This window comes from Rhinolophus sinicus, chromosome 1 (assembly GCF_057876585.1).
Source record: "Rhinolophus sinicus isolate RSI-liver-muscle chromosome 1, RSI-T2T, whole genome shotgun sequence".
NCBI classification, from domain to species: domain Eukaryota; kingdom Metazoa; phylum Chordata; class Mammalia; order Chiroptera; family Rhinolophidae; genus Rhinolophus; species Rhinolophus sinicus.
This window is the reverse complement of record NC_142501.1, coordinates 170,205,280-170,226,213: the sequence shown is the minus strand read 5'-3', so window position 1 is coordinate 170,226,213 and position 20,934 is coordinate 170,205,280. Positions and strand designations below refer to the sequence as shown.

Below are 20,934 nucleotides of genomic sequence, written 5' to 3'. Positions count from 1 at the left end.
GGAACCCTGAATGGTGCCTCTTCAGCTGTCAAGGCCTTTAAACCGTGCCTCAGTATTAGCCTCGTTCTCCTCTGTCCCTCTCTGGCAGCTCTTCAGGGTTTTGGAGCCTAGGGAAATGATCCCTGTGAGTCATTTGAGATTCCAACAAGGCCAATCACATATGTTTTAAGGAAAAAAGCCCACATACAGTTTTAAAACTGAAATCCATCATCAGAATTAAAGAGGTGTGTATTTGGAAAAACAATTACATAATTTCTATCCCTGTGGGATTTTTTCCAGCAATCTTCTAATATAGACTAGTCTAATAAATCAATGAGGAAACAATTATATTGATTTTATTAGTTATTTTTTATTTTGGCCTTAAGTAAAGCAAGCACTTTCATTTCTGCCATTTCTGAAGAAAATAGTTTATCTAAGTAGAAATTCCTTATTTATATTGTCATGAGCCCGAATGTCACTGTTTTGCTTTCGAAGATAAATCTTTTATAAGATTTTATAATTATTCTCTAAGAAATACCATAAGGTTTGGGGTTTTTTAGCATAGAAACAACTGATAACTCACCTGCCATTTCCATGTATTAATTTCTTACTAAGAGGGATACAATTAGAACACAACTTAAAACTTTATTTTCCATCTTTTTTCTTTCTACCTTCCTCACTCCACCCCCTCTTCCCCCACTGCAACTACAACTGTCTTCTACCACTATGCATAAGTGTGCATGTACACACATACACACACACATACACACACACACACACACACACACACACACACACCCCACAGTGTTGACTCAGAGTAACAAAGAGGTTTGTTCTGGTCCAGTGTATGTCTTTGGTTCAGACAGCCATTATAAGACTGTATAGATTTTAATATATATTCACTCATTTAAATACAAACCTCAGAGCAAAAGACAGGATTCTTTATTTCCTCTAGAAAATTGATAGTATAATATATATTATCATTGGGTAGGTTTAATATTTATCTTTAAAAGCTTTATATGGTGGAAACTTAATAGCATTCATATGCTGACTTCATGTCAGCCTCCTACTAGCTGAGTACTCAAGTGAATTAACTTTTCATTTTCACATCTATAAAAATGAGCACAGCATAGATTCTCAGTAAATGCTAGTTGCCTTACATATACCCCACCTGTCCCTTTGCCCTTTTTTTCTTTTGACATTTGTTGTTGGGGAGGATGGTGATGTCCTCTGGTGAGCCCTGGAACTCACTTGTTCTAACGCTGCTTGCCAGGGAGCACGTTTAGTCAGGAGCCTGTGCAGCAGGACCAGAGTTTCTAAATTATACGCACCCTAAAAACCGTGGCTTCATGACTATGAAAAATTCATATCAGATTTAATCTTTATCATTTATGAATATTCTGTGTCTTCCGGAAGGCTCCTTAGTGCATTTTACAAAGATTGATAAAAATATGAGGAAAAACCCTTGCCTGAGAAGCAGGTTCTTACCAAACTCCTAAGAGAGAAATAATTTTAATATACCATTTTGTCTTAGGACACAAATCAATCTAATTTTAAAACAATATGTGAAAACAAATTAATGTAGCCAAGAAATATTCTTGGTTCACTGGTTGTTTCAAATGGATGTTGAAAGTAAAACAAATGAAGCCACATCATTTTTGGAGCGTTTGTTGCTCTTGATAGCACAAGGGCAAACACACATATTACCAAACACTTGGAACCTGCTAAAGAAGTTATGTAAGAAAATTAGAAGTCTGCAAGCCCAGCTGAAGTGTGGAAAAGGAAGTAGACAACCTAAGAGAAACTGGATAATGTAAAATGCTTAAAATATTTCAAAGTCTTGAATAGAATCTTACTTTTTCCATATCTGTGATTGCACATCAATAGTTTATTTCTTTATTCAGTTATTATTATTATCCTTTATTTGATTCTACATTAAACATCTATTTTATCTTAAGTGTAGGCCTACAATGGGACACGTTTAAAAGTGGACAGATATATTGCTTCATAAAGTCAAATCTAATCAAAGGAGCTATGTTTGGGTCTCAGGAAGAGTGATCAATATATCAGTTAATTCATTCAGCACTTACTGAGTGTTCTGTATAATGGCTGCAGAAAGATACAGTTCTTGTCCTGGAGAACTTACGTTCCAATAGAGAGATAATATGTAGATTCATATAATAATAAAACAGTGTGGAAATAAATAAATTAAATAAATATCATAAGAGATGCAAAGGGCTGTATGAATTAAAAGGGAAAAGAGATTTCTTCCAACTCCCCTGAGGCTGAGTATGCGTAGAATTTTTCCAGGAAGTGGAATGGAAAAATATTTCAGACAGAGGGAACAGCATGAAGAAATGTTTGCGGTAGACAAGTTCACAGCAGACTTCAAAACAGTGTCCAGGTATGTCTGAAGTAATTTCCTTAGGAGGCATAAGCAGCAGAACTGGAGAGGTAAACTAGGGTTAATCGGTGGAGAGTCTTAATCATCATATACAAAGGATTGGGGTTCATTTAAGAAGTAGTTGGGAGCTGTTGAAGTTTTTGACCAGAACATAATCACAGTAGGAAATTTACTCTAATAGTAAAATGTATGCATCGGAGATAGAGTGAATGGAGGAAGAAAGATCACGTGAAGGTTATCATAATGCTGCAGATAACCAGAGCTGACTCATTAAAGAGATGACAGAAGAGTCAACAGATTTGGTTAAGGAGAGGAGAGGGAGGAATAAAGATGACTCATGCTGTGAATCTGATTCCTAAAGAGAGTAATAACATCATTAACAAGAAGCGTCAGGAGGAGAAGGAATTTGGAAATTAAATAATATAAAGCTTTGAAAGTGCTGGTAGGGTAATAGTACTAATAATTACTGAGCATTTATTATTTGCTGGGAACTCTTCTACGTGTTTTACATGCAGAATCTCATTTATTCTTCAGAGCAACTTCAGACCTTTTATACAGCCTGCCCGTTTGTACTGCCCGTCTGTGGTAGAGTTGGGATCCAGTCCCAGGAGCCTAATTCCAGAGCACGATTTATTACACCCTAATAGAATGCCTGTATTGAATGGTGTTGGGCTGGAAGGTGAGGTGGGGAGGGGGTAATAAGAGAGAAGGAAGGACAAATGAAATAAAAGGAAGGTGGAGTGATCAGAGACGTTTGGTGAATTTTCAGGGATGATCAGAAAAGTCAAGGTGGGTGATTCCAAAAAGTTAAAAGTAGGAGGTCGGGTCTAAGAAAAGGCATTTAGATCTAGAGGCCAGAAGAGCATTGGTGGCTTTAAAAGCAGTTTCAGAAAAGTGGTGAAGTCTGAAGTTTGTTGGCATGGGGTGGAGGAGTAGTTTATGAGGAAGTGGGAGCAGCAGAGTTAGGCTTTGGGGAAGTCTAGTACTGAATTCACGCATCAGTAGAATAGATATTATGATATATAATAGCGATTTTGTAACTCAGGCTGTTAATTGAAGTGTGAAGATGTAAAAGCATTTTGAAAAATAAAAAACTTAACCAAATATACAGAAGTTACTGTTACCGGGAAAGAGAGAGAAATCGTGCTGCAGTGTCAGAGGGTAGGACTGCTGAGGAAAACTTTTGTAGGCTGGGGGACACTTAGTTGGGTGCCTATCAGAAGGGAGGCAGATTTAAGATGTAGGAGAGAGCAGACCTCTTCCAGAGCAAGGAGAAAGTGATGAGATCCAGTACATACTGCTGACCTTAAACAATAGCCAGATCTTTCTCTAGCAAAATGGGTTTTCTAGGGAATGACAAAGAATTGCAATTCTGGACATTCCATCTAATGGCAACCAAATGCAAGTCCAGAGAACAAAGGAGAGAAGAGTTCTTTTATAGAAGGTGAGTTCAGAGGGGTTGTTGTAAACAGAGTCCATTGGAGGAAACTGGGAGTTCAAAGTGTAGTGGCTTTTCATTGGCTGAGTGGTTTTGGGGAGGAGAACATCTTCCTTCCTACTGGAGTAATAGAGTAAGAGAAACATCCTCCTGGTGGAGATGGAAAGTGCACCTATTATTTGGGGTGAAAGTCCTCCCTACAGGCCCTTCCAACTCCAATTTAAATGAGGTTTCTGTTTATTAATCTTCACAATAGATAAGAGGTTGGGTCCTATGAGTGAGGAGCTTTTCTCCTAGACTAGGAAGAAGTCAAAAAGAATGAGGCAAAGGGTGTGTGTGTGTGTGTGTGTGTGTAGGGGGGTGCACTTAAACCTGTAAGTATAGCAAAGAAGACCAAAGGCACTCACTCATGTTTGTTGATCTTGACTTTCTCCATAAATTCAGCAGGCAAAGTAATTAGTGACTGAGAGGTTCAGATTCGCGGCACTGGAGGAAATTTGCAGCAGTTTCTGTGTGAATGCTGTGAAAAATCAGTTAAAGATAAAACTAAAAATGTTTCCATAGTCACAAGATGTGGAGTACAGCATAGGGAAGAGTCAGTGGAGTTGTAACAGCTATATACGAGGTCAGAGGGGTAGTAGATTGGGATAAGGGGTTATCACTTTGTGAGGGGTGTACATGTCTATTACATTGTTTTGTACACCTAAAACTAATTTAAAAAATAAAATAAAAATAAATTTAAAATGTTGCCACACAGTACCAAGGTTCATGCTGAGCTTAAACAGCATGAATTTTCAGTGTAGCTAGTTGCCAGGGTTATGTGACTTTTTTTGCAGTGTTTAGCAGTCTGGCAGTAGAGAACCACCCAGCTGGCAGGATTTACAAACGGTGAATAAGTAGAGGATGCGAATAAACCTTTTAGAAATAACTGAATGCGGAGGAGAGCCAGGGATGTGCATTTTTTTAAGCTGCATGGCATTTGGTTTGGGTGCAGATTATCCTTTGCAGACGTAGAAAAACAGAGGTGAAGAGAGCTAAGGAGAAAAAGCAGTAGAAAATGGGGCGTGGGGGTGCACAGAGTGTGGTAGTTAAGAGTGACGCACATTAAGGGGCTTAGTGCAGTTGAAATGCAGTCAGGATGTCCATGTTTGAGCAGTTAGAACTGGCAGAGCTCAGGGAATGGTGCTCCAGCTACCTGACTGTGAGGAACCCATGTGAGCCTGTTAGTAATAGAAGTCATCACTCTGGCAATGAGAATGGCAGAGAGGAGGAACCGCAGTCCAGGTACAAACTCATAAACAATCATCAAGTAATGCCCAGAAAACAGAGAGAGAGAGAGAGAGAGAGAGAGAGATTATAAATAAATCATAGAGACTTGAAAAGGCAGGTAATTACTGAGTTATAGTGTTAGGTGATTTTAAAAAATAACCATTGACATCTCACTAGTAATATGGCATGTTAGAGGAATGTTGATGGGAAGACTTAATTTGTAAGGTAAATTATATGTAATCAAATGTTAAAATTTGAATGCTCTTACTCATCAATATTTTAGCTCTAGTATTAAATGTAAATTGTAGTTCAATTTAACATTTTTGTAATGCTGGGCCCTTTATTGTTCAATTCATATGTCTCTTTTAGCCTATAGTATTGATGTGTTCAAAAGATTTAGAAGAGAAAATATTATTTCTGTCATTTGAATTATAACTATTGGCTAAAAATTTTTGTATCTTAGGAAATATTTTTAAAACTCCTATAGATGTGTAGCAGAACGTAGAAGTTCTGAATCCTGTTTCTGTTTTGCCACTAACTTTCTATGTGAATTTGAACAAATTAATTTTCTGGTACCAAATTTACTCCTCAATGGAATAGATATTATATAATAGTGATTTTCTAACTCACGCAATTAATTGAAGTGTTAAGATGTGAAGGCATTTTGAAAAATAAAACTCACATATGCAAAAGTAAGTTATTGTTGCTGGAAAATCAAATTAGAATTTCCAAATCTAGAATTATAGATAGATAAATAGATAGATAGATAGATAGATAGATAGATAGATAGATAGATAGATAGATATACACACACACACATATATACATATATATATATATATTTATATATATGGACAGTTTCAATTAAGGTAACTTCTGGGCTTAAGTCAACTCCCATTGTTTTAAAAGGCTGGTTTTAGTTATTGATATTCCATCATAATGTGAACATAAGTTTCAGAATGACTAATCCATTTTCATAAATATCATATTTAGCCATAAAATGAAATGTTTTTATTAGCAGGTGTAACAAAGGAAAGTAGACACAATAGGACTTTGTGTTCTAAAGTCAGAATTATGAGTGGTCTGTAAAAAAAAAAAAAAAAAAATCTGGGGAAAACTACTGGGGAGGAGGATACCTTTTTGGACCACAAGCCCTCAGAGTTTCTGAACGTCATGGACTCTGGCTCTCTGCCCATTCTACTAAAAGCAATGTTCTGGGCTTTGTTGTAACTCCATGTGAAAGGAATCTTAGTAAAATGTGTTTCTGTTGTTCTTGCAGTATATGAAATCTATGGATTAGCAATTATGTTCCTAAAAACAACACTTTAGTATTCCATACTGAAGAAGAAACTTTATAAGGGAAAGCTGGATAATTAACAGACATTTAGTAGACCTTACAGAAAAATTGATTTGGTGTTAGCTGTGATAGATAGATAAATAGATGGATGGATGGATGGATGGATGGATGGATGGATGGATGGATGGATGGATGGATGGATAAGATAGATTAGATAGATAGCCAAAAATAACGTTGATGTTCTTAGAGGAAAATCAATACATTCAATTTTGTAAGGATAAAATACAGAAATAATAAGTTGAAATAATTTCCATGGGAGTAGATGCTTTGATCCTTGGAGAACTTGGGTAGCCTTAGGACACACCGTCTATTCTCCCCAGAAGCAGGAGCTACGTGACTTAGGTGTTGTCACCAGTGCTAGTAACCACCGCAGTGTAAACAAACATCAGCAGGAAGTGAATGTAGAGAGGGCAAGGGTCTATAAGCCTGCCTTCCTTCTAGAAACTTATCCCGCCTTCCAATGCTAGTGATTTGTTTGCTTTTTTTCTAAGGGAAGAAAGGGGGCGGAGCATAGCTGTTGTCTTCTGTCACAGAAACCTTTCGCTAGAGAGGCAGTGTCTTTCCTTGACAAATGGGTTTTCTTGTTGGCAGTCTGCAACATTAAGAAGTAAGACTCTTTGCTCATGCTGCAGTTATTGGTCGCTCTCCCCAGACTGACAAGCTTGTCTGTGGAACTGCTAAGAAGAAAGTTTCAAGTTACCAGAATTAAGCAAGCCCACGGAGGGGGCGGGGGAGGGGAAACGAGAAGAGGAGGAGCAGCAGCAGCAAAAGAAACAGCGCCTTTAAGTACTGCAGCAGCTGCTCCTCTGATTGGCTGGATGGTTCAGCTGCTTCCCTGGAACAAAAGGTCAAAGTGGACTGCAGTGTAAATGTGGGGAGGCAGCCGATGAAATAGCAGTGCTTGAAAAAGTTTGCAGGCTGAGAGCAGCAGTACGCTGGCTAACTGCAGATCGAGTTGCTTCTCCAGCTGTGAGGTGCAGTCTCCCGCCCCAAGCGCAGCTTAGCCACTGTATGAAGACGTTCCCTGTACAGACGACCAAACTTGGCACTTGGCGTGCAACAGACAGTTGTAAGGGTCCCTTGCAAATTGTATACAAGAATGGCTTGTGAAATCATACCTCTGCAAAGGTAGTGTTCTTTCCTATTTGTTTTGTTTTATTATTTTGTGTTTTCTGAGTAGTATAAAACCATATAACTTTGCCAGTACATGGCATCTGTTGGTAATATGCTGCAAACTGTGTAGAGTCCATAGAACATAATGTTCTTTAAGACCAGGAAAAAAATAAATATACTGCTTGTACTGATAATTATGCCCATTTTCTTATCTTTTTCACTGGAATATTATGTTCAATAAGTTTTCCTTGAAAGAAAATAAATGTAAGAAAATGCCTTTGAAATGTGAGGAAAAACAGAGACTGAAGAATATATTGAGCAGGTTTATAATAAAACTGAATCAGTTTAGCAATGTTGTAAGTTGTGGTAAGCTCTAAGCTCATTTTAAAGGACGTTGATAGGCTACAGAACTTTCAAAATACTAGAATTAGTGGGGTGATCATATTGTAAGGTATAAAAATGTCAAGTAACTATATTGTACACCTTAAACTAATATAACCAATGTAAGATTGTATACTAACAATGCTTAAATTTTGTTTAAAAATGCATCTTAGGATCCCTCTCTTGAGTTCAGATCTAGGCAAGGATTTTCTATCAATGAGTACATTATAATACATGAAAATAAATGTCAAGGATAATATTTCCCCATGAATAATTCTAGATAGCTTTATTACACAAATGACACTTTTTAAAATATTGCTATGTAAGAACACTTGGACACAAGTGTTTTGTTCGTTAATGACCCTAATATGAATTATGGAGGGTGGGGTGGAAGAGTTATACCAAAGCAGAGAAATGTAAATTTAAACAAAGGGGGCTGTTAAAAAGAATATTGCTAGTGAACTAATAAATGAATAATGTATCCTGGAATGTTAAAGCTGGAAATCACCTCCATGATGTCGGGGTCTAGTCCTCCAATTTCACCACAGGAAGGAAAACCGAGGCATAGAGGACATCTCAGAGTTGCCCAAGGTCACGTTTTATGATTCTTAAAATTACTTTTGCCAATCATATTTCAATTGCTTACATGCCAGTGGCATTTAATCCCATATAAATGCTTCCTTTTAAGAAAACTAGAGTATTTATTATAGATGGTTTTATTAGTGAAAATGATTTTTAAAATCAAATAGTAAATACAGTTTATAAAATTAAAACAAAATCAGGACAAAAATGAATCTCATTTTTAAAAACCATGCCACCAATATTTTACTGTATGTTAATATTCAGTAATGAAAATAAGGTAAACAAAAATTGTGTTCATTTGCAAAATGGTTCCTGCAGATGTATATTGTGAGATAAACCAATGTAGTTGCTTTTCTTAAATTGTAATGACAAGTGCACAGTAATGCGAACTTGATGGGGTTTCCTAAGAATTCCTTTTCTAAAAATTTATAACCCAGAGGAGCAGAAAGTAGTCTACAGATACAGTGAAATTTTTCCATATTAACTCAGTGGAAAGGTCCACATGCTTGAAGCTTGTAGGAGATTAAATGTACATTTTTTGGAGTCTTGATTTGGTTTCCAACTTTAATGTTGGAGACTTGTTTTTCTTATAATGACAATTCTTAAGGATCTTAAGCAAGTCATATTCTAGATAAGAATATTGGCTATTACTGAACTCTCTAGTAAGCTACTTGGTGATATAATAACTATTAGGAAGAAAATAGATCTTCATACTACCAAAACATTGTTTATGGAGTCAAGTTGATGAAAGCTAAAGTGGAATCAGCATAATTTCCTCCAAAATTATTTTGCATTTTTTAGTCCTTATCAGTAAACCTATGTAAGAGGAATTATTTCCATTTGCTTCAAGAATGCTGATCAGCATGTTCACTGTTTGCCCGGCTCTGAGAGTTTAATTGGATTGATTACTTTGCAGTCTTCACTTCTGGCCCGTGCCTGCCTTTGATTATAAACCTCCTGCAGACAAGGACCAGGTTTGTGTGGTTCTCTTTGTTAAGGATCGCTTGTGAATTTAAGTGCTTATGCGAAAAACTTTCCTGTTCCTGGTTCAGTATCTTTGGCTAAGGATTTCTGTGATCCTCTGGTCATGATGAGAGTCAGCTACCCCAGTGGTTATACTTCCTGAAGCAGGACGGTTGCAGAGCCTGGCAGTAACCCTGCTGACTGATGGGATGAAAGCTTTGCTCCACGCTGTTTAAGATCATTAAGGGGCTAGAGATGGAATTCAAAGTGGATGAGTAAAAGAACAGCTTTAAATACCAGTTCAAGAAGTGTATGCTATTTGTATTGAACAGAGAGGCCAGCGCTTCTCATACTTTATATGCCTGAGAATTACCTGGGAACTTATTTTTAAAATCAGCTTCTTCCTGCTGCCCTCCTTTCCTGGACTTAGTGTATCTGAATCTGGGTGTGACAGGGAAATTATCTACATTTTAACAAGCTTCTTAAAAGCAAATCTGATAAAAATGCGGCACACATTCAGAGGAACACTGATCTAAACTCTAGTTAATGATTAGCATTGTATAAAGCCATTGGCAGCAGGTATATATAAGAATCTAACATTGTACTACTCAACACCCCCAAGTAGCATGCTGAGTGTCATGACCGTATGTGAGGTGTTGTTGTTTTTTTTCATAACTGATGCTTTTATTTACTATAGATGGTGAGTGTTACTTATTAAAATATAACTGACTTAAAATGTTGTTTAGCATTTTCTTTATGACCGAACACTGCCCTGTACTGTCAGTGAATTAAGGTAATTAAGACACAAGCTCTGCTTCCAAGAGGTCACATGCTAGTGAGGATGCAGACACATTACCAGACAATTACAGTTCATGTGGTGAATTCATTAATGGACAGTATGATGACCTTAATAATAGAGATGGGCCTACATGGATAGCATTGCCCTGTGTTTTATTTTACCTCATCTAAGGGTATGATCTTATTAGAGGATACGTTTGTGCCCTAATGTCTACTTATCTTATAATTTCTGTGAGTGACTTTTAGCCTTTCTCAACATATTATGAAAGTATGTAGAAGATAAATTCGTTACTGCTAATCTTTAACTGAGATGAGAATAACAGATGAGGTTAAAAGCTAAGAATGAAAAATACTTTGGTTCCCTTTAATGTATCTTGCTATCTGTTTATTACTTAATGTAATTTTCAGGCTGCCAGGATGGAGTTGACTATTGAGAAACTCATAATCTTTAGAGAAAACTGCAGAGGCTGAGTGTTTAAAATGTGACCCTCTGTAAAATGAAGAACAGAGTTCTTGTTCATGTCAAATGACTTAAGTTAAAGATGGGATCTTATTACATACCTATTGAGATGGTTACATTATCCCAATTATATTTTTAAATAATAAAATATTTGCATGTACTTCTTATACTTAATTTTAAAACTCAACACATTGTATAGCTTTGTGTGGATGGTCTTGCCATCTGAAAAAATTTCTCAAGAGAAACAAAATATTACAGAAATAAGTGGAGGAACTATATTAAGAATTTAAATAAAATTCAGATGACTAACTTTACCTTCTGTCACAAATGAGATAATATGTTTTATCATACTATCACACTATTAATGAGACAGGTTTTACTTATACCTCAGGTTCTTTGCATGACTCATATTCCATTGGAGTTTTTCCCTTAGATACTATAGAAGTGTAGGTAAGGATCTCTATTTTATCTATAGCAAGACTTCAGTAGGCTAAGAAACAAAGTCTTAACTCTGAGTCATATCTATGACAACTCTCAGTTTTCACAGCAGTATTTTGATTTGCTAGATTAACTTTCCAATAGCTGTTAACTCATGTCCAAAAAGAAGAATGATGGAGGATGCAGTTGAGAGCACTAGTGATTAATTTCGGTTCCTTTGGTTTTGATGCATTGACATCTGCTTTCACGTTAGGATCCTAGTCTTTCCTTGGCTTATTTACCAAGGTGGAATACTGAGATTAATAACGTCTATGTCATTCTCTTTTTTATTACTTCAGCAAATTATGATATTTACTGTATGTTACTGATATTTGTCTGGTGATGGTGAAATACCTCATGATTCCAAATTGCAATGGCTGTTTTAAGAAGACTTAGAGCAACAGGGTTAATGATCATGTATTATTGATCCAACATGGGAAAACTCCACCGAAACTTCATAGCAGAATAGATCTGGTCTTTCTAAGTACTGGTCTTTAGAATATCCTTCTACAAAAAAGTAAACATTGACAATATGTGGATGTCTGGGAGTTAACCCGGGAACAACCCAAGTAATAATGGTTCTGCTCATGTATCTTTTGTGTGGTGTTAGAGAGCCCTCTACTGCTTGTGGTGGTGACACCTTCAGTTAATTTATTTATGAACTCATATTACTCCTTACTTGTTTGTTGGCACTTTGCTAATACTCCCCCTCCATAAACACAGTCTAAGAGGAGTTAAAAGCTGCCTTACTTCAAATCTGGGTTAACCCTAACGGGGTTGTGTAACTGAGACTTTGTCACCTATACAGTCGGTATTTGGTAATAATGAGAAGTCACTGAGAACAAATAAGATCTCTGTGGGCTCTGCTCCGATATGATGGTTGCAGTACCTTGGAGTCTAAATATTTACTCATTACGCCAAATAAAGAAGATCGTATGAACTAAGGTGAGGATATTTTTCAGTTTTATGGAGATCACCCTGCCTAAACCATTAAAAAAAAATAGAGGCATTAGGTATTCAGCACAAAACAGTGGGGAAAGCAGTGGCAAGGTAGTCAACTTGTGATCAAAAACCATACCCAGACATTGACAGCTAGCCAGCCATATAAATTTGGGCAGGTCATTTTCCTGGTCAACCAAATGGGATGATAATACCCAACACAGTTACTTATGGGGGAAATTTTGGAGTTAAAGAATATGATAGTTTTTTTGTAAATAGTTACTCAGACTGAAGAGTAGTATATTGCTTATCTTTTGGTTTTGTCATTCATATACTTGCAATACTTTTCAACTCCTTGAGTGTAGGAGTGCTAAACACAGTGAAAGTGAGGCTCCATCATTGCATTCCATTTCATTGGATGAATACTGGAAAGGGACCTAAAGAATGGTTTGTGGGAAGTGCCATTGGAATACCATGGAATCAAATTCCTTGAAACTCGCAAAACTTTTTACCTTATTTTTTTCTATGGTACTTATATATTTATGTGATGATCAGAATGAATTGCCAGATAAATTATTTGTACTGTGTAAAACCTCTTAAAAGCCCTATTTATTCTTTCCTCATGAATTGGAAATAACTTTTTTGGTAATAGCTTGAAATATGATTGGCATATCATGCAATTCACCTGCTGAAAGTGTACAATTCAATGATTTTTGGTATATTCACAAGGTTGTACAACCATCAATCAATTTTAGACTTTTTTTGTCTCCCAAAAAGAAACCCTGTACTCTTTAGCTATCACACTCCTACTGTGGACTCAATGTTGTGTTGCCCCCGAATGTATATGCTGAAGCCGTAATCCCCAGTGTGATGGTATTTGGAGGCGGGATTTTGGGGAGGTAATTAGGTTTGGATGAGGTCATGGAGGTAGAGCTCCCATGATAGGATCAGTGTCCTTATAAGGAGATGAAGGGACCAGAGTGGACCCCCCACCCCCCATGTGGGGACACAGCAAAAAGAGTAATCCAAGGAGAGCCATCACCAGAACCCAGCCATTGCTGGCGCCCTGATCTCAGACTTCCAGCCTCCAGAACTGTGAGAAATAAATGTTCCTATTATTTAAACCACCCAATCTGTGGTATCTTATTATAGCAACCCAGACTGACTAAAACAACGCTCAATCCCCCTATCCCAGCTCTAGGCAACCACTAATCTACTTTCTGTCTCTCAGGACACTAATTATAAGCCTTGCACAGATTATCACAAAGCCAGATGTGGAAATTGATTTTCATTCTCGCATAAGAAATGTTATTGGGAAATAGTGGGGACAGGGGTGGTAAAAACAAAATAGTAGGAAGCCCTAGAAGTTGATTTTCTAAATTAAGGTACCTAGGTAAAGAAAAATACTGGACGTGGGGGAAAGGAGAGACACCGTATACATTTTATAAAACATTTCAAGTTTCAGGTCAGGAAAGCATGGTATTGTCTCATTGCATATAAGAATGAAAATCAGAAAACTTAATAGAAATAAAAATGAACTGAACTGCTTCACTCAGATCATACTGAATGGAACTAAAATAGTAGACAAAAATTAAGGGTTTTGAAAAGCTTAAGATGATCCATCAGTATTTTGCTGTCATCAAAATGATGATGGAAAGGATTGTAACTTCACTGTCTAGGTTAAAATAACCCCTGAAACTAAAATTAGGAATCGAAACCCAGTCTGAGTAGACTATTGATAAACCGTGTTGTGACCCTCCTTGATTTTCAAACCCTTGACTTAGCAAAAACTCAAGTGCCTGGCCCTCCTCCTCCACCCCTCCCTCTCTCCGTGATGTTTCTGTATTTAAGATGAGAGCTGTGTCTTCTGCCTGGCTCTGTGGCCTTCAGCCAGTTAATTAACCTTTCTAAGACTTGTTTTTCTTATCTGAAAAATCTAGTCAATAATACTTCCCTCCAAGGGTGTCTCTGAGGACTGAATGAAAAAATGTACATGAACCTCTTGGCCCAAAGTCTGGCTTATTATGTTGAGCCCTCAGTACATGGTAGCTGTGTATCCCTTTTCATAATATTATAAAATTTCAAGTTTCTGTTTTTCCCTGACCTGTGAGGGTTGGGACTGCCTCTTATTGGCCTGTGTACCTCCAGTACCTGTCATAGGCGCTGATAAGGAGTAGACACCCAGAAAATACTGAATGAGCACATGCACATGGTTATGAAAGTTCGCGAAGCCGGAGCACACGGAGACAGCAGGCCTTCGTACACTCTCCAGAGGCTCATCCTCCCAAAAACCAGTGTAAATTCGTGACAGTGTAGAAGCAAGTCCATGACTCATTTTTCTGTGCAGAGCCCTCTGACAGCGGGACGATTTGTTAGGGGGAAGATGACAGGATAATTTACATTGCTTTCCACGTCTTTTTGTCTGTCTCAAGAAATCCACACTCTGCATTAACAGTTTGGGAAATCATATATCTTAAATAAAAACTATATTAATGAATCATTAAGAATATTATAATTAAGGTAGGCATTGAAAGAAGTAAGTAAAAATCATTTACTATTTCCTTCTTTCTTTCTGCAGGTATCCCCATATTCTTTTGATTTTGTTTCAATCACTAAAGATTAGAAAATATTTTAATCCATTTACTAGTGTTCTAAAAACATTTTCTGATCAACTAATATCAACCCGCTCTAAAAGAAAACTGTTGTATTTACATTCTAAATTACTGCCTCCCTATGTCAGTCTTTATGTAGTCTGTAATAATGACAAACACCACTTTTCTGAGTGATAGTTTTATGACTAAACCAAAAAAAAAAAAAATTTAAGCCCCAAGCAACCTTTGGGTTTACATTGTGGTGAAATGATTTTATTTTTCTGCTTTCAATCCAGAACAAACAGATACAGTTTGTGGCAAGAACATATTTAAATATTGCCTTGCCTGAACATATCCTTTTCTGGGTTCACTGTTCACCAGAGAAAGTATAGTGTTTACATTGATGGCATAATGGCAGACTCCCACCTCTAATTGTGCAGTTGGAGAAAATAAATTATTTTCTTTAGGTAAGGATAGGAGAAACCCTATAGCACAGTTTCACTTTCAAGTTTTGAACAGAAGGGAACAAGATAAAATAATCAACATACAGATGTCTGAGAATGCTTCTAGCTGGCAGAATTCATTTTACAAGTTTTAAAGTATTTATGTTTTCAAAATATTTAATCAAATACTAGCATTCAGCAAAGTCTTGGTGATGCTGATTTTATTCAACAGACATTTTTTTGAGCACCTGGAGGGTTCTAGATGCTAGGTGCTGATGGTACAAAGATAAAGACAAATCCAGGAGTTGAGGCCAAGTGTCTACACTCAGGAATTGTGGTGTTGTGTGCTAAGCACTCATTTATAGCTGTGAACAGAGTGTCTTCCGGAGTCTGGAGGAAGAAGCAGCTCCCTCTCCAGGGTGCTGGAGAGGTCTTCCCAGATTAGATGACACTACCCCTGAGAGGTGAAGTATTCACCAGACAGAGAGGTGGAGGAAGTGTTCAAGATAGAGGAAACAGCATGTACAAACAGGGAATGTTACGAAAATACAGTGAGAGGTCTAGAGAGGAATGTTGGACTTAGATTGGGCGGGTCCTTGTGTGCCAGGTTTAGACACTTGGATTTTACCCCAAAGGCAATGGAAAAGTATGAGGGATTTTTAGGAGGCTGAATCTGGTAGGACTACTAAGGATAGCCGGTTATGGGTAGCAGGGAAAGAGAGAGTACTGCCCCCGTATAAGACTACTGCAGTGGAAATGGAAAGGGAAGATCAGATTCAAGAGACTTGGCTTTTTTGAAATGGAATCAATAAAATTTAGTGGTTTACCAGATGTGGGGGTAAGAGATAAACTTCTATGAGGAGAGCAGTTGGTTGTTAACATGACTTAACTATAGTAGGAATGAGGATTCCATTCTATGACTCTAAACATGATTCCAGCCAGGATGCCCGGTGACGTGCGGCCTCCAGTGGTCCCACTGTGAGTCTCTTGGGTGTGTCAATCAGCAGGCAATTGTGGTTTACTTTTGACCTTCTAACTGTGTAGAGAGACACAAAAGAAGTAGAAGATAAAGCACCCACCCCTCCCTGCTTACAAACTTGACTCCTCTTCCCCCACATGCACACACCCTCACCTCCCTCCAATTTGTAAGAGATTGAAAGTTGTCAATCAGAAGGGCATCGAGAGATGGAACTTAGCCGGGTGAAGTAGAATGAGATGTTGAAATAGAATGAGCTGTTCCTTAGTTCCCCCCAAGTATAATAGTTCTTTGAATCTGGAAGACAGAATGCAGGTGATTAAAAATGCCACAGTCATGAAGCAAGGAATCCAAAGAGAGGATGTGTCCCTGGGTGTCATTCTTGATACCATCTTGTATTACAACCAGGGAAAAAGTATTTAAAAGAAATCCTATCAGAATATAATCACTAATATAAAGATTTTGTAGGGTGTCAGATGGGTACTGGTCTTATTAGGGAGACCACTTCATGGACAGTGTAGATGCCTGACCACTGAGCCGTATACCTGAAGCTGAAGCTGAAGCTGAATAATATTGAACGTCAACTATAATGTATATACAGTCATGGGATGTGGAGTACAGCATAGGGAATAGAGTCAATGGAATTGTAACAGCTATAGATGATATCAGAGGGGTAGTAGATTGGGGGAGAGGGGTTATCACTTTATGAGTGGTGTAAATGTCTAATTATTACATTGTTTTGTACACCTGAAACTAATTTTTTAAAAAAAGAAAATAGAAAATAAAATAATTTACTTCACACACACACACACACAAGAATAGAAATAAGAGACCCTATCAGTTCCCCATGGCCTTCCAAAACTATATCCTCAGGCCCCCTGCTGGGCATCTCTGGACCCACTTCTTCGCCATGCTTTTCTCTGCCATCCACACTCAACAAAATCTCGGCCCAGATTTTGTTGGGCCCAGAGCAGACTCTGGCAGTGGGCCAAAGAAGGAAAGAGTGTTTTCTGTCCTGTGGGATCTTAATTCAATAGCATTCATTGAGTGTGCATTATATACATCAAGCAGGGGAAGACTGTTTTGTCATTGTGTTTTAGAATAGTATTTTTCAGTGTGGGTCACGACCTGTTAGTGGTCATAAAACCAACTTAGCGATTTGTAACCAGTATTTTGTATACTTTTATATAAGTAAAATATGACAAAATAGAATATATGCAAAGGAAGAATAATTTCATGAAATTTGTGTCCATTTTATATGTACGTATACTCTCATGATGTAAAATCTATTTCTAACTGGATCATGGCCAAAAGTTTTTTAAAATATTCTATCTGGACTAATTGTGCATAGATCATTTGAATGAGAGGTTAGTACAGGCCTAAAAATCAAATCCCCATGACAGTATAGGAAGTCCATACTAGTCGTAGCAGTCCTACAAATGAATTTTCAGAGCACAACTTTTTTGTAAGATGGAGACACCTTTGGGAAGCAGGTTCTTATTTCCGAGTTTAGGGAAAAAAGGGGGTTTTTTTGGTTTTGGTTTTGGTTTTTTAGCAGATATATTAGTTTCCTACAGCTGCTGTAACAAAGTACCACAAATGGGGGTGCTTAGAACAACAGAAATTGATTGTTTCATTGTTTTGGAGGCCAGAAGTCCCCGATCAATTTGTTGGCAGAGCCATGCTCCCTTTGGAGGTGCTGGAGAAGTCTCTGTTTTAGGCCTGTCTCTTAGCTTCAGTAGTTTCTTGGCTTGGGACAACACAACTCCAATCTTCACATGGTATTTTCCCTCTGTGCATGTCTGTCCGTGTGTCCAAATTCCCTCTTTTTATAAGGACGCCAGTCATACTGCCCACTCTAAAAGACTTCATTTTAATTTCATCACCTCTGTAAAGGCAATACCCAAATGAGGTCACATTCTGAGGTACTGGGGATTAGGGATTCAATATATCTTTTTGAGGGGACACAATTCAACCCATAATTATATTTCAAATCTCCACTAGGCAGTCAAGAAAGTGGTAGAAATATTTCCCTATCTTATTGGGAAGCAAAGTTCTAGATTTTTCAAAGTCTTTTTGTTTTGTCTGTTTGTTTGTTTTGCCTCTAAAATAATGCCTCTTGGTCTTGGCTGAAAAATTCATGTCCTGTGAATATTAAGAGCTTCGGGTCTTTGCTTTTACCCTTTGGTCAGGAAAATCGATTTACTCTTGAACTTCAATAGTTTGTTTTTATTTATATTGGCTAGGTGTTTCATTTTTAGTCACAATATACAAATAATAAAATAGAAAAAAAAAATTGCTTGGGTTTGTAATAAAGAAATATATATCCATCTACAAAAGCATTCCCCAAAATTACAGCTGCAAACGCTAAACTGTGAACTGATCTGAAAACTTTTACATTTGTTTTCCAAAAAGAACAGGGAGATTATTTTTTTTCCATGTTCCCGAATGGGGCCAAACCAAAAACCTGAGCAGGCAGCACACCGGCTGCTACATCCCAGTTGGAGTGGGATGTGGCCAGTGTCTGAGGCTGTGGATAAGTCCAAATGCTCAAGTAAGTGTGGCACTTGATGTTTTGCAGAGGAAGGAAGGAAAGAAAATGTGCGAACTTCACTCACCTGATCATTCTCTAAGAAAATTCATCTAAAAAAATTCTTCTTAGCACATTCGATTGCAACATGAGGAAAAACCTGAATTCCGTAAAAAATGTTTACTTTTGATTTTCTCGTTTCACTTGTCCCTCACTTCCTCTCTCCCTTTTGCCCTTTGTTTTTCTTTTTAAGCCGCCATAGATGGTTTTCCTGGTTTTTCCAATGAATGGAGCCTAATCCAGAAATACATTTATCTGTATTTCTGTCTTCAAGAAACACTTACAAACTATTTCTCTTAGCTCAAATCATTTGAAAATGTATTTAAAGTGTGTAGCTAAAAATGCAGATTATGTTAATTTTTTTGGTAGCCAGCCACATTAACCAATTAGAAAATTGGACTGATTGGAACATTTCAAAAAGGAATTGAATGGAATGGTGGTTTGATCCAGTAACTGAAAGTCCAGTCTGAATACCCCACTCTGGGAATCCTCCCAACAGTATTTGATTTTTCTTAGACAGAAAACACCATGCTTTTCGTCATTTCAATTAACTGCTGTGTAATTAAATTGATAGGCATTGCATTCAGTGGTTTCAGTTTAGAAATTAGTACAACTCATGGAGATTGTAAGTTTAGGTGTCATTCATTTATCTGCATTTACCAGTGTTGCACCATATTAAATAAGTTAGATAGGACCCTGCTAAAACCCTAAAATATATGTTATTGTCATTCTCATTTATAGCTTCTTAGACTTGGACTATTACTTGGGTCTCTTTGATAAATGTTCTTCCCACGGTTTTGAGAGAATATAGTGCCACATGTCTGAGGACATTAAATACCGGATTACTTGACACACAGGAGTTGAATGCCCAAATCTCTCAATATATGTTTCAATTTTTTAAAAATGATAAAGGCAAACTAATTGGCTGCTTAAGCTTGGCCCTTATTCTGAGTTAGAAAACAGGAAATAATTAAAACATGGCGTTTATACTAGTAACCAAGGAAGAAATTGAATGAATTCCAATTTGTTACTTTGTCATTGGCTTAATTTCATGACACACATTCCCTTTCATGCAAATTACATGTGCTAACTTTTTAAAAGTGAATCAGTTAATTTTTTATTTAAAATTTCAACAAAAAATGTGACTCATTTAATATTTTTGGACATGCTTGAGAGTGATACAAAACCAGAAATAGGCATAAATGGCCTTTATAAATAGATGTCTGGAGGCCTGTAACAATAAGACAACATCCATTTTGCACAGATGTAGAACTGGTGATCTTTTCAAATGTTTTGCATTCTGATATGTAAATTTTGTGCCAAAGTTTATTTTCTCAATTCTATTTGGAATAATTGTCCTTGGCCATTTTCCTTTAAATTACCTTTAAAATTATTGCATTGAATTAATTTTCAGAATTAATTGATTTAATCACTTTGAAATCAATGCTTTAGTTGTTTCAGAATTTATGCCTTTGTCAAGATTACGTTACTAAACCCCAGGTAATGGTACTTTTATGAAGGGAAAAGAGGAATATGCTAATTAACTATCAAAATTGATTTATTTATCTTTATTTTCTTTTCAGATAATACTGTTATTCTCAGGTAGTGTGCATGGATTGCTGCCCCATTGACTGCTGCTGATTGAGTAAATCTAATACTCAGTCTGTTTCATTTTATTTAAATTTTAGTGCTTATATTTTCTTTTTTGGAACACATAAAACTAGTCAAAATTCAGGGACATATCCAAATTAGGAATCTCTGATTTTGTCTTTCATTGACAAATTTACGTTGTGCAAATGCAACCTGAAAAATATTTGCTTATGATTAAAAACTTGTGTTTCTATCAAGAGACTCTTAACATATTGCCAGTATGTTTTAATGAGTTAATCACTTTACGTGTGCTATCAGGCAGTGTCTTGCTAATGGACTTTGACTAAGGTCAGTGTAGAGTTACTAGAATCAAAAGTATGACATGGAGCTTAGGAAGTCCATACAATCTTGAGGGCTGCTGGGATGCAGACTGGCCATCGCGTGAATTTTCTTCACTAACCAATTCATCCCACCATGTTTTGATAGGTTAAAATTGAAGGGACGACAGTAAACAAATGGACTAACATGTAGTACAGTAATTTACACATCACTAGCTCTGTGAACTGGATAAGTTATGTATTCAC

At 37.0% G+C, this 20,934-nt stretch overlaps 1 protein-coding gene across 8 annotated transcripts in view; it reads left to right on the top strand.

Moving 5' to 3' along the window:
- Nucleotides 1-20,934, top strand: part of FAM13A (family with sequence similarity 13 member A) — a 284,523-nt gene that overhangs the window by 182,246 nt on the left and 81,343 nt on the right. For 3 of the 8 annotated variants that reach the window (XM_019741113.3, XM_019741114.3, XM_019741112.3), the window contains exon 1: nucleotides 7,302-7,575. The exons of the other annotated variants lie outside the window; for them this stretch is intronic. In XM_019741113.3, coding sequence (XP_019596672.3) covers nucleotides 7,547-7,575 — 29 coding nt within the window. In that variant the 5' untranslated portion in view covers nucleotides 7,302-7,546. Of the gene's footprint in view, nucleotides 1-7,301; nucleotides 7,576-20,934 lie in introns of those variants that run through there. 8 annotated transcript variants of the gene reach the window in all.